Source organism: Antedon bifida, chromosome 8 (genome assembly GCF_963402885.1).
Source record: "Antedon bifida chromosome 8, ecAntBifi1.1, whole genome shotgun sequence".
In the NCBI taxonomy this organism is placed as follows: Eukaryota; Metazoa; Echinodermata; class Crinoidea; order Comatulida; family Antedonidae; genus Antedon; species Antedon bifida.
The window spans coordinates 8,995,313-9,010,662 of NC_136233.1; the positions used below are offsets into that span (position 1 = coordinate 8,995,313).

Below are 15,350 nucleotides of genomic sequence, written 5' to 3' on the forward strand. Positions count from 1 at the left end.
TAGTGCTGTTCCGCCGTACCACGCCGAGAATGTTAAAGAGTCGCTATCCAATCGAGTTCGAACAATACCATGAAAGCCCCAGTGGTCTAATGGTTAGGACATCTGCATATCAAGCAGGCGGTCCGAGTTCGAGTCTCGGTTGGGGCGACTTTTTCTCATTCTCACAGATTTCCTCATCTTTATCGTTTCAAATTAATTAATTAAATTTCAGTATATCACCGGGCGGTTTAGAATTAATGTTCTTTGCCTGATGAGTTTATATATATATATATATATATATATATAAGTTTCAATATTTATGTTTGACATGTTGTGCATATTGTTATTTGTTATGATTTATATTCATGTCATGCCCATATGGCCGGTCCCCACATTTGAAATGAATTTTGATTTTGTTCCATATTGAGTAATTGTATTCAGGATGGTATTACTACTGTGGAGTGACTTTGTGTCAGAGAGTAATTTGTCAGATATTTGCCCTACTCTGACTACTCTACAGAGTAGGGCAAACATCTGACTAATTAATTGCTTAATTTCACCTAAATTATCTTTATCTTCAATTAAATACAGAAACCACTGATACAAAATGTAAATTTAACCCTGTATATACATGAGAATAAACCTTATTCCTTGCATGTAGATGTTATACCTTACCAACAAATATGTGTATATATTGCTAAGCATAGCTTACCTTTTAAAATGAAAAGAATTCCAGCATGTATTCAAGTGAGATGCATATGTATAATTGAAATAAGCTATATAGTGTTCATTTGTGCAATTTATTCTTCTGAGAAAGTCTGTGTGGAGCATCTTCTGGGCGCTTGTTCATCTGGAGTGCTGCTTGTACATCTGCAACACTTGTTCGCTTTGGGATTTTCATCTCAGCTGCATATTTGTCTGCTTCACTTGTTCGTCTGGCCGCTTAATCATTTGTCTAACCCACTACTTTTTTTTTTGTATATTTTAGCCATTTACACGTAAATATTTTGCATGTTGTACTGTTATGTAGTCACTAGATGGTTGTTGATATTGTGTTTTTCTTGTTTTGTTCATATTTCAGAATTCACTCCCTAATCTTCAGTGGGTAGGAACTGAATACACAGAAGTATATTAAGAACGTGTCAGGTGTATGATTTGTATTGCTTTTTATTTGGCATTACAGAGCTCACTTCCCGAACTTGTTTGGCTAGACGTTCGTTACACCGAAGCATATGCTGAGATGTGGAAACAGTGATTTTAAAAGAATTAACAACAGAAGAAGAAAATTACTGGCTATAATGCTGGATTTTTTATTCAGTGCAAACATTTCCCTACGGAAAGCAATTATTTTTTTATAAAGAAATACTGTGTTTGTTTGTACACATATTGTGATACAAAGGATTATCAGTCCTGAAAATCAATAGTTGAAATGACAAGGATAATCGGTATCTTTTTGTACTATGTTGACATGTAGTACTTAATCTGTTCTGCAGATCTATCAGCGCAATCAAGATGACTAAAATACATTCTCTGATCGTGACTGAATTTTTTTAAAGCTATATTTATTATTCTTTACTGTACATACAGTTTATACTAGAAAAATCGTCATTCTGGCCGGTTTAAAATAAGACAGTGATGCCTTTTAGTGCAACTAGTCAATGTTTGCTGGCTATAACAGTGCAGATATAAACTCTTTAAAAGTCCAGAATAGTTTTTATTAATATATTAAGTATTCACCACTCAATAATTGTTTGAGTGGAAATGAACAAAAGGAAATTACTACAGCATTCTGCTCATGTTTACAATTTTACAGATATTGTTAGTGAATTCAAAAATTTCTTTGGTGCAATCTAACAGAATCAAGCAACGCCAAGATTTTTGTTGCTAAAGCAACTGACAATTCATTTGCTTACTGGGTACAGTATATTTAAGAACTTGATGCTGATTGTGAACACCTGAGAGTTGAGAATATGAGCATGTGTAAATGTAGTTTAAGATGCACAATGTTTATAAATGTATATTAAATGAATAATTTGAATTATAATTTGCATACAGTATATGGTCATTTGCATACACCGATTTGCAGATGATCATTTGGAATTATACTAATTACTTCATGGGAAGTACATTATACATTTTTGTACATAACTCGTGTAATGATTTACAAAAGTGCTATTCACTGAAAGAGAATATTTATATTCTCTATAATAAAAGTAATTTGTCAGTCTTTTAAAATAACATTTATTCTTCATAATAAGTAAACAGTTTTTAGATAAATATTATAGGAGATGAAATAAATGTTGTTATTGCAGTTATCTGCCCCTGAATGTGCTGAACTAAATTAATTGATTTTTTTAGGCATGACAAATACCGTAAATAATGTTTAGAAACAAATTTTGTAGCGGAGCACTTTTGTTACAGTGTTTGCTGCTGCTGTTCTACAAATCATATGTTTGAAGGTGTTAACTTTGTTGTTTAAACAATCACTCTTGATTGTTTCTTGTTTAGAGTATGCTGGTACTCCGAATGAATAATGTACTAATCGTTTTGCTGGTTTTCAGTGATTCGTTTATTTATTGTTCCGCTGACCAAAGTTCAGAGTTTAAAACTATTCATTTTGCTGTTGTATGTGGGCAGCACACTAGTTTGCCTGTCTTGCACTCATATTTAAGATGGTGTAGCCTTTGATGGACGATCCATCCAGGCAAAGGTTTATAAAGTATTTAGTTCAACCAGGAGGGTTTTTCCAGGCATGTAACCTGTTTGATTCCTGTGGAAAGGATTATAGAGGTTTTGCCATGAAACCTAGAGAACTTAAATTGAAGCTATCCGCTTCTTTTTTATTCCTCCATGGTAATAAAGCATCATTGCTAAAATAAAGTTTGTATTTTGATTGTAGGTAAGTTGCTCCAGACACAGTTCAATATTTAGTAAGAGAATATTTGTCATTTTGATTTTGCAATATTATTGATTTTGCTGTTCTATAATTACATTTTATATTATCCTCCATCGCATAATTATACAAAATGATAATGAATGTTTATGAGTGGAATGAAGAGAATATGTACGTGAATTGAATGAGGTGTATACGAGCTGAATACACAAAAAAATATTTTATTTTACAAAAAACAATTGTGCAACGCTAGGCTGGTGAATGTTGGGACACATGTAGTGTGCTCTGTCTATAACGGCTCCACTTTGCTTCCTTATTTCCAGCATAATTTTTAATAGGTTCAACCTTCTATTAAAGATGGAATCGGTAAATTACTTAACGATAAAGTAAATAATGTTTCGTATTGGTTGAATGGAACTTGTCTCGTTGAATAGACCTGTCCAACTTTTAAATTTCAACACTTGAATATATTTTCTGCATTTCACTCATAAACATTCATTGTATTTGTATATACCATCTCCTGTTGATAGTTTTGTGCCATTTATTTGATGGGTTAAATGGGATCATGTCACAGTATAATCGCCAGTATTTGAATGTGATCATACTAATATTGAAATGCCTAATTTGTATTTTTGGAATACGTTGGAATAGGCCTATAGCTATTCCATTCAATTTTAAACTTAAATTATTTGTTTACGCCATAAAATGTGCGTATTGTTGTGTATTTAAGAGCCAACTGTCTTCATTTTTCCTGGCAAAGCCACCTTTTCATTGCCCTATTATACCAATATAAAATCCACCGTAAATTAGCCACGTTATAATATTGTATTATACCAATAAATTCACACTACAAGTTATTTTTTTACGTAATTTAACAAAATAAAGTTATTATTTTGTGGTAGAAAGTGTGAAGTTACTATGATCTTGCCTTTTGTTTGATATTACAGATATTTTTATTTTGTTACTTATTCATTTATTTATAATAATTTGTTAGTAATCTGCATATTGGACTCGTTGCTCGATACAGAAGCAGAGCAAAACAGATACATAATGAATGAACATTTTAATCGCACACTACAGGCTGTTTCACTAAGGTGATAAAAATCGTTCAGGTTCTAGGCTCCTAATTGTTTAGTATATTTTTATTTTTTCAATATGTATTGAGATTGACACACTATATACATTGTATTACTGATAACATTTATTTGTGTGTTTGTGTGTGTTTTGAAATGTTATGTTAATGTATTGATTTCATGTTGTCACGAATTAAATAATAATTTTAAATATTTATTTCAAAAACTATTATCTAGTTCTGTCTTTCGGATGCTCTGTTGCTAACGTTCTACATCTTAAATGCAATGTTTTGGTAAACGTTTACTTGTAAATTCATAAATGCATATTGAATGTGGCTTATTATTAACATGCAATATATAAAAATAAAGATATATTTTAATGGTGATCATATGAAGGTGGGAAATTTGCATACATTATCTAAGAAATGCCAAAATCATACAAATTGGCGCCCTGACTAATACAAACGCCCATATAAGTATTGGGTTTAGCGTGAGCAAATTAAATTAACATATAGGTAGATTATATATTTTACATATAAATTTACATTACAATGTAAGGTTTATCAAAAAAACTAGGGGCCAGAGGCCTAAAGTAAGGCAATACGCCTGAATGACTATTAATTTATATATTTTTTTATTTTATTTTATTCATTTTGGCTCAGACGTCACACAAGCAGGAATACCACTGAAGGCGGACATGCGGCTCCCTAACTAACTCTTTTTTCAGGTCCTATTTATTTTTTATTTATTTAATTATTTTTTATCTATTTTTTATTTACTTATTTTTTGTCGGGGTTGGGGATTTTAGTTAGGAACACAACTTTACTATAAGTTAGCCATCATTCTGTGAGGCATTTTCCTTGGTGTCTTCTGTCGACGTGTGAAGCATCTTCTTAATGTTGGCCACTTAAGGTTGTCAGAATATGCTTCTGGTCTTACACAGGGGCGTTTCACCATCATTAATATTATTTTTAATTTGATGAATAAAATATCATAGAATTTGGCGCTTTCTAATAATTAATGATATTAAATACGATGAGATTTCGTATGTCAAATTTCTGTATTGTATTTTATGCTTGTTATCTATATATAATTATAAATACATAAATAAGCCGTTATTTAATAAGCTTTTTCCTGGTAATAAATTATGTTGTCTTTTCTGTCGTCGAATTATAGGCTATATTAGGTTATTTTAATCGTTAGTTTTTCAAATCATTAGGTTATTTTAATGTATTTTTTTAAATAATTTTCAAAGGAATATTTAATATGATTTTGTATTTATAAGAATTATCAAGTCATTATTGACATCACCAACATGTGTACACTTATTGCACAACAATACTATTAATACTGTATGTACTTTTTCTGTGGTTTTCAACTTGTTAGATGTACGTGTGTGTTTCTGTAATATTAAAGAACACATCAATTACGAAATAGCTGTGTTTTATTGTTTTACTCATCAAATATCAAGCAGAAGGTCCGTGTTTGAATCTCGGTTTGGGCGACTTTTTCTCATTCTCACAGATTTCCCCATCTTATCGTTAAAATTAATTAATTACATTTCAGTATATCACCGGGCGGTTTAGAATTAATTTCTAAGCCTATTGTTTGAAGGTGTCGCCCCAAAAGATTCGAACCCGGAACTTCTTTTTTGTCTTACGTGGGTTCATCCCACTTTTAATTCCTTACTGTATATCTATACACCTAAAGGTCTCATATCTCCATATTTTTACCTGTTGCAATTCCTCTTCAACTGTGATTTTATTATTGATGTCAAGTTTACCTATAACTCTTAAACGAGTTTTGTGAATATTATCGGTGATTGCTTTACGGTTTACTGTTGTTTTGCTCTACGGATCTGTAATGTCTACAACAAAGGACGGAACAAAGCAATCTACTAGGCATTCCACACAGGTGGTACAGGCCACGAATACCGAGATTCTACAATGCGACGAGCTGGCAGTCATGATCAACAACGGCATTGCTATTGCCTTTAAAAGTAAGGAAATCAAGGATATATTAGGATGCGTAATATCAGAGGTAATTGAGTCCAAACTCACGCTACTTTTAGATCGGTTTGATAAAATCGAAAGTCGGCTCTTCGACATTGAGCTCGCAATGGGGCGAAACCTCAAATCATCTTGATAAAATCAATGATCTTGAGCAAAAAATCCAAGCACAGGATGCTGAATTTGATTCATTGCAGCAATATAGTCGACGGAATTGCATCAGGGTATTTGGAATGTCGGAGAAAGAAGGAGAAAATACTAATGATCTAATAATTAATATGGTGAAGGATAAACTGGATATTGATCTATCCTCCGATCACATAGATCGATCCCATCGCACAGGCAAACGTAACGAGAAGAAATCAAAACCCAGACCCATTATTGTTAAATTTACTTCATATCAATACCGAAAGAAAGTGATTGTACAGAGAAGAAAATTAAAGGGTTCTGGCATTTCTATACAGGAAGACCTCACCAGTCGTAGAAGGGAGCTGTTATACAGAGCAAGTAAACACGAGAAGGTGAAGAGTGCATGGTCTATTGACGGACGAATCTATGCTAGCTCTGTTTCTAACGGAAAGGAAATTAGACACCATATTCGTACTTTTCTGGACCTGGATAACATCTCATAAAGAAGATCAGCAAACGAAGGGAAGTAATCAATTAACTGTTTCTTTTTCTTATCAAATCATTTTAACTCTACATTACCACTTACATAAATTGCATGCATGCCTTTCTTTTATCATTATGAATAATAACTGCATGCTAATTTATTGACATTCAAATGACACTGTGGACACTTTTTCCTGTTTTGCTTCACCTCATGCTTGCGTTATTACTTTTATTAATATTGTTTTTACTGCGCATTTCTATGATGACCTGACTTTGTCGGTCTGTCCGTATTGTTTTTTGAGCATGTTGTCGGTTCATTAGCATTGCGTAGTATGTTTTCCAATATTGTTGTTTGACTCCTGTTCTTTCTTTTTCCATGAACATTTGCTTGTTTCTTTCCTTTGTAACTTACTTAAACTCAGAGACTGTTTTTGAACTTGTATACTATTTTATACCGTCACTTTCAATCAATTCATCGACATTTTTATTCCATAATCCAAATAAAAACATATACAAATACAATACAAATAATAAGATAATGGAATGGGATACAAAATAAGCACAAGTGCTTTAAGCATGTAACCCTAACAAAAAGATCAAACAATCAGTACAAACAAAAAAAGAACAAACATAATGTGATTTACTTAACTTAAATATTTCTATTGTTATAATATTGCTTTAATCTCTGTTTAAACAAACTTAAAGTGGGGGATTGTTTTATATAGTCTGTTAAATTATTCCAAATATGTGTTCCTTGGTAGGAAATACATTGCTGTCCGACTTTGGTGCGTTTTAGTTGTGGACAGTAGTTTGACCTGTTTCTAGTTAAGTAATTATGGAATGAGGCAGATGTACTAAATAAGTTATTAAATGATTCAGGTAATAGATTATGTTTATATTGATACATAAATATAGCAGTGTGTTTCGTATAAAGGTCAAAAATATTTAATGTTTGGGTCGAAATAAAAAGTGGATGAGAAGGATGCATAAAATGAACATGACAAATATTTCTAAGTGCTTTTTTCTGGAGAATATGTATACGGTTTAAATTTGTAGCAGAAGTAGCACCCCATACTGTGATAGCATACGTTATTCTAGGTAATATAAGTGCATTGTATACCGTTAACAAGATTTTACTTGATAACATAGACTTCACTTTGTTTAAGACACCAATTATTCTAGAAATACTGTTTGCTACCTCATTTACATGAAAATTAAACGATAAAGTTTCATCCAGAAATAAGCCTAGAAATTTAACTTCAGTAGCTTTTACAATACATTCATTTCCCATCCTCAATTCTAGTGAGGTAGTGTCAGCTGACTTATTTCTAGCCCTAAATATAACATATTTTGATTTGTTTACATTTAGCGTTAATTTGTTAGCAATAAACCAGTCCGAAAGTATAGATAACTCCTGGTTCATTGTATCAAAAGCTTGACTAATATCATTGTGACTATAAAACACATTTGTGTCATCTGCATACATAATCATGTCTACATGGTTACATGCTAGACTAATATCATTAATGAATATAAGAAATAATAATGGAACCAATATGGATCCCTGAGGAACTCCAGTGTTTACTGTCATTTTACTAGATGCAGTATTAACAATAAATGTGTATTGTAGTCTTTTTTTAAGATAGTTTGAGAACCAGTTTAGCGGAACTCCTCTTATACCATAAAATCTTAATTTATCTAATAATATATCATGATCGATTGTATCAAACGCTTTTGATAAATCAAGGAAAACTCCTAGTGTGAACTCTTTATTCTCAATAGCGTTTGTGATTTTTTCAATCGATTGTATTAAAGCATGACTAGTTGAATGGTGTTGTCTAAACCCATATTGTGTTTTACTCAGTACGTTATATTTTGAGAGGTAACAAATCGTTTGATCATACACAATCCTCTCAAATATTTTGGAAAAAAGGGTAAAATGGAAATAGGCCGATAATTATTTATATCTGAGATGTCACCATTCTTAAATATCGGGATAACTTTAGCAATTTTTATATCAGCCGGGACACAGCCCGATGATAATGACGTATTAATAATATGCAATAAAGGTTTTAAAATAAACGGGGAAGCAGATTTTATGAGTTGGGCACTTATACCATCATGGCCAGGAGAAGTATTCTTTGTGTTTTTAATATAGTGGTTAAGTTCATGTTCAGTAACAGGTTTAAAAAACATTGAAGAGGTAAAATTTCCCTTTAAGAAAGTTCTGTGGGTGATTTGATCATTTTGACATTCATGTCTAAATTTATTATTTAGTTTTTCTCCAATATTAATAAAAAAAGAGTTGAATGCATCAGCTTTCTCATCATTATCAGAGAAAGTCTCAGTACCCAATTTTATTTTTGTAGGCAAATTGGTAGTCTTTTTCCTACCCATTATATCATTTAGAATTGTCCACGTTTTTTTAATATCTTGTTTATTTTGTTCAAACTGGACCATATAATATTCTTTTTTCCGATTTCTAATAGTAGTGGTTAACTTGTTTCTAAAATGTATGTACGTACTTTTATTAGTAGTGGTGTTATTTTGTTTGTACTTTTTATATAATTTATGTTTTTGAGAGATAGCTCTGGCAATTTCAGCTGTGATCCAAGGAGATTTTAATTTGTTCGCCTTATTTCTAATTCGTTTTAAAGGGAAACAATTATCAATTGCTTTATTTAAAGTGTTTGTAAAATTTTGATAAGCAACATTCGCATTATTTAAGGATAGCACATCATTCCACTGATTGCTTTGTAATTCTTGCAAAAAATACTCCGTTTGTTGAGGAGAGTATTGTCGTTTATATACAAATCGAGGATATTGCTTATTATGTTTTTCCAAAGTATCTACACAGAATATTGGGAAGTGATCAGAAATATCAGTAATTAGTATTCCACTTTTAAGGGACGTAGTAAAAGAATCGATGTTGCAATAAATGTTATCCATTATTGAAGCACAATTATCGGATATTCTAGTAGGACTTTTTATGATTGGCTGAAATGACTGAGAAAATATTGTGTCTAAGTGTGATTGGATAGTGTTGTCGGTAGATTGTTGGAGTAAGTTTATGTTATAGTCTCCCACAAGGTAAGCTTTTTTTTTTCTAGATTAATCATTTGCATTACACATGTTAATTCATCATCAAACTTTTGCAAGGAACGTGAGGGTGGTCTATAAACTATACCACAAATAACATTATTTCCTGATTCTAACTCAATCTCAATAAAAATAGTCTCTGCTTCAGTCATACAAGATGACAGATCATTTCTAATAATATATGTTAGTTTGTTGGTAACATAGAACGCTACCCCACCACCTCTCTTATCCTTCCTATCATTGTGAATCAAACTGTAGCCTGATAACTGGTATAGATTAATATTATCTTTTTCGGTTAACCAGGTTTCACTGAAGGCAATGACGGAGAAGGCATGTACGAGTGAGTCTAAATAGTTTGAGATTAAGTCAAACTTATTAACAATACTACGACAGTTTAGTCCAAATATAGAAAAGTTTGATGATAAATTAGAATGTTCAAGTGAAGAAATTAAGTTATCTTCGTTAAAATATTCTGTGCTCACATTTACATTATCAAAAAGGTCACATTCAAACATTTAAATTAGACAGAAAAGGAAATGACAAATAAATAAAACTGAGCAAGCTGCTTACAGCAGAGAATGGTTTCTGAACCGAATACGGTGATTTTAGGACAATTGAGCTAACACTATATAGCCTAAGTTAACAAGTATGTACAATAAATTACAATACAATGTAATATGAATTGTTTTATCATGACATACCAACAACAACTAAACGACAGGCAGTGAAACAATAATGATGATCATGGACGCCAATTAAGTACTTGGTTAACTTAAACGATTTTGATCAATCTAACTCACCGATGTCCAGAATGTATATTATGGCAAGTTATCGTTAGTCACTGGTAAGTCAAAGCATCACCGGTAAACAGCTACGTTGAAACGGTCTAGATCATGATGTCTCAATAACGGCGCTCACTTATTAATCAAATCAGCCACTTAATGTTGTTATTATTTGTCATTATACATCACTAGTAAAGTACGGATAGTATAACTTAAATACATTTAGTTGTGTTGTGTTTCATTAAAATGATGTGTTTAAAGTTTACGAGTTTGATCAACCCAGTAACTCATCGATGAATTACCGGTAAACAACTACGTTGAAACTTACATCATCAACAGCCACTTAATTGTTGTTGGTATTTCGCATTATGTAACACTATCGTCGCACACCTGCCGTGGGTCACCTGATTAAAGTATGAATGGACAGAGATATCCAGAACATAACAGCTAGGTGCGCGACATAAACAAACAAACTTCGTTTATTTACAATTTATAACGGTAGAAATACTACTATCTACAATCACATAATTAGTCTACGTTCTACAAGACAATGATAGACTGCGGTAATGTAGGTATGAAATATAATTCATAAACATTAATTAATTGTGTTTAATTGAACATTAATTAATTTGGCTTAATGACCTAATTGTAGTTATTTTAGTGGCTTGTATGGCTTACCGTCGATAAACAGTTGTCCATTTCTGAATACGGGCTTACGTTTTTCGGCATATGCCTGCGCCATAATTGTAGATAATTCTCTCTTTTTCTTCATGTCCGCGTCAGGTAAATCTTCAGTAATAAATATGTTTTGTGATTTACTTTTTAATTTTACTTTTCCTAGTTTTAGGACTTGGTTTCTTTGTGGACGGTACAGAAATTTAGCTATTATATGCCTCGGTTTGTTATCTAAACGGCGTTTCCCGGTGCGATGGCAATTTTCAATTTCGATGTCCTCGAGTCCGAGTTCTTCGCGTAGTACTTTTTGTAATAAGTCCTGGGTGTTTTCTGTAGCATTTTCTATAACTCCTCCAAACCTTAGATTAAAACTCCTACTGTATCTTTCTTGTTTTAGGATTGAATTTTCCATGTCCGCCATTTTATCCTGATAAGCCGCCATTTTGTTTTCATACTCCTCCATTTTCTTGATTTCATTTCCAATTTTTTTTATTTCATCCTTCGTTTTGTTAGTTGAATCATGCGCATATTCCACACTTTTTTCTAGATCTTCGACAGTTGTTTCCAGTTTGGTAAGCCTTTTGTTGTAGTTTTTTTGATTTTCTAGGACTTTATCTAGTTTACCATTAAGTTGTTCTGATAGCCTACCTAGTTGATCGGCAAGCGTTTGAGTTTCCCCCTCTCGATCGCCGGAGGCTTCGATTGGATCATCAGCTTCTGGACTTTCGGAGGGTCTAGCTTTTCTTGTTAAGTCAATTGATTTAGTATTTGCCCTAGTAGGCCTATTAGTCGCCATCATGCAGTCTTCTTTTTGTTAGGGTATACAACTTTTAAAAATAGTAGAGTTTGTTGGCTATATATTACCTTTAGTCTGAATTTAAGATCTTTTTCCCCTGCGTGTAAAAGTTAGGTGTTGTCTCTACTCGCGCATGCTCACTTGTATTTATTGTTATTGTTCTTTTTTATGTCCAATGTTAATTCTGACAAAAATGAAACTGATCGTCTTTTCTTTAGTTTTTAATCCATTCTCATTTAATGATAATCATAATGCTAATATTGACCCAGATCTTCAATTTTTTACTGATTCTATGAGTATATCTAATTATTTTCATCCATGTGATTTTTCTAAATATACTAACGAAATTGATAATAAGAAAAGCTTTTCCACCATACACTTCAATTCCAGAAGCCTTAGTCGTAATTTTGATTCGATTAATATTCTTTTAAATTCCTTAAATTTCAACTTTGATATAATTTCTATTACGGAAAGTTGGTTGAAGCATGACAGCCCTTTACTGCATATTCCAAACTACTCTTTTATTTCTAAACACAGACATCTGAAAGTTGGCGGTGGTGTAGCAATGTTTGTTCGAAATGAACTTTCATTTAGAGAAAGAGAAGATCTGTCTATTGACCAATCTATTTGTGATTCCCTATTTATTGAAATTGAACAAAAATCAGCCAAAAACATTATTGTTGGCACTATATATAGGGCCCCTTCACTGGATACGAATGCATTCCTAGATAAAATAGAGCTATTACTTAGCAACCTTTCCAATGAGAACAAGACTGTTTTCTTACTAGGTGATTTTAACATTGATATTTTAAAATACGAATCAAGTAATCATTCTTTCAATTTTATAAATACCATGTTTAGCAACTTTTATCTTCCTCTTATTCACCGCCCCACTAGAATTACTGCTACTACTGCCTCATTGTTGGACAATATAATTACCAACCAAACGGAATTTCCCAACCACAATGGAATAATTTATAGTGATGCCACTGACCATTTACCTATTTTTAACATTTCTTCCTTAACTAACATTGTCCATAATTCGAGATCTGAACATTCAATGTTGCATACTAGGAAAATTAACGAGCGCAATATTGAAAGTTTTAAGTTAGATTTGCAAGCAACCTCGTTGGACCATGTTTTTAATTCACAAGATCCAAATGAGGCATATAATTTATTTGACACCACATTTAAACATATGTACGATAAAAACTTCCCTCTTGAACAAAGAACAAATAAGAAACGTAAACTTAAGACTTGGATGACTGATGGCTTATTAAAATCCACAAAACATAAACACAAATTATATGCTAAATTCTTGCACAACCCATCTGAAAAAACAAAAATGAATATAAACGTTTCCGTAACAAACTTAACACACTGATCAGACAAGTTAAAATTGATCACTTTAACAACACCTTCTCACAGCATAAAAATGATATCAAAGGAACTTGGAAAATTATCAATTCTTTATTGAATAAACCTAAGAATAATCAGCCCGACTTACAAATTGAATGTGATGGCGAATTATCAAATGATCCAATTAAAATTACAAATTCTTTCAATCAGTTTTTTGGACAGATTGGACCTACCCTTGCAAGTCAAATACCATCACATGCAACAAATTATAAAGACTACTTACCGAACCCTACTCTCAATTCCCTATTTCTTATCCCTGTTGACGAAAATGAAATACTCAACATAGTCAAATATTTCAAGAATAATAAGGCCCCAGGTTTTGACGATATTAGTACTAATATAGTTAAGCAAACATGTAGCCTTATCTCTCACCCACTTTGCTATATTTTTAACCTGTCTATGTCTAAAGGAGTGTTTCCAAACAAATTAAAACTTGCAAAAGTAACCCCCATCTATAAATCTGGAGTCAAGTCTAATGTTAGCAATTATCGTCCTATCTCGATTCTGTCAATTTTCTCCAAAATGTTTGAACGCATCATTTATGATCGGACATACAAATTTATTTTAAAACACAATATTCTTTCTGACCATCAATATGGCTTTCGAAAAGGATATGATACTTCAATGGCTCTTTTACAACTTACTAATAGTATTGTGGATGCATTTGAAAAGAAACATTTTGCTATTGGAACATTCATTGATCTATCAAAAGCTTTTGATACTATCAATCATAACATTCTCTTATCTAAACTATTCATTTATGGAATTCGTGGACCTGCACATGATCTATTTAAAAGTTATCTGTCAAATAGATTTCAATGTACTAAATATAGCAATGTTACCTCTCATTTTACACCAATATCATGTGGAGTTCCCCAAGGTTCACTGCTTGGCCCACTTTTATTTTCTTTATATATAAATGACATTTGTTCATCCTCCAAATTATTTTCTTTCTGCCTCTATGCTGACGATACTACCCTCCTTTATACCAATCCAAATATTCAGTCACTTTTTGCGGTTGTCAACCAGGAACTGACTAAAGTGTGTGAATATTTCCGAGCAAACAAACTTTCCGTTAACGTTAAGAAATGCTGTTCTATTTTGTTTCGAAACACTCGCAAACCTGTAAATCTTGATGATAGACATATTAAAATTAATGAACATATTGTTCCACTTGTTGAAAATACGAAATTTCTTGGTGTTACCATTGATTCAGGTCTCACTTGGAAGCAACATATTAAAGAAATTGAAAATAAAATATCCAAAAATATTGGTATCATTTTTAGACTGTCTTCTTTTCTTCCCAAAAACATTCTTCATACCTTGTATTGTACTCTTATTTTACCATATTTAAACTATTGCAATGTGGTTTGGTGCAACACGTATGAGTCCAACACTAGCAGATTATTTATCAAACAGAAGAAAGTAGTTCGAATAATATCAGGTGCACCACCACTAGCTCACTCAGATCCCTTATTTTCCTCCCTAAACCTTTTAAAGTTGAAAGACCTTAACTATCATCAACAGTGTACTTTTCTCTACTCATCGATTAACTCCTTAAACCCACCTCAATTTACAAATTTATTCCAACCAAACGCATCTTTTCACAGTTATAGAACTCGAACTGTACAGGATATGCATATCCCTCTTCATAAAAAAACATCATTTCAATATAACATAAGATTTAGTGGACCTAAACTATGGAACAAACTACCTTCAAATATTAAAGATGCTGTATCTAAGAAAAGCTTTTCATTTAAACTTAAAAGATATTTCACATCCAAGTATTAATTTTTATTATATTACATTTTATGATAATAATTATTATGATGAGTAACAAGAAGACGAATCAATTCTTAATTTATACCTAAATTATTTTTTTAGTTATTTTTCTTATTTAGTTTAACCCATGTAATGTAAATTTATTTATTTTCCGTGTTGTTTAAATCTTGTCTTTGTTTGGGCATGTCTGCCACAAGCTTTTTGCTTTTTTGAACATGCCTTCTTCAATCA

The 15,350-nt window shown here is 32.0% G+C and overlaps 2 protein-coding genes across 4 annotated transcripts in view; both read left to right on the plus strand.

Moving 5' to 3' along the window:
• LOC144849802 (C-Maf-inducing protein-like) overlaps positions 1 to 2,585 on the plus strand; it is a 54,456-nt gene extending 51,871 nt beyond the window's left edge. For 2 of the 3 annotated variants that reach the window (XM_078706868.1, XM_078706867.1), the window contains exon 18: positions 1,163 to 2,585. In XM_078706868.1, coding sequence (XP_078562994.1) covers positions 1,163 to 1,234 — 72 coding nt within the window. In that variant the 3' untranslated portion in view covers positions 1,235 to 2,585. Of the gene's footprint in view, positions 1 to 1,060 lie in introns of all 3 variants that reach the window. The other variant, XM_078706869.1, reaches the window with a different exon arrangement.
• Positions 2,586 to 6,103: 3,518 nt separating this feature from the next.
• Positions 6,104 to 10,639, plus strand: LOC144850417 (uncharacterized). Its single transcript, XM_078707692.1, is given in 3 exon segments — positions 6,104 to 6,475; positions 9,969 to 10,005; positions 10,515 to 10,639. Coding segments are annotated over 3 exon segments (450 nt in total). The 5' UTR covers positions 6,104 to 6,187.
• Positions 10,640 to 15,350: the final 4,711 nt, after the last annotated feature.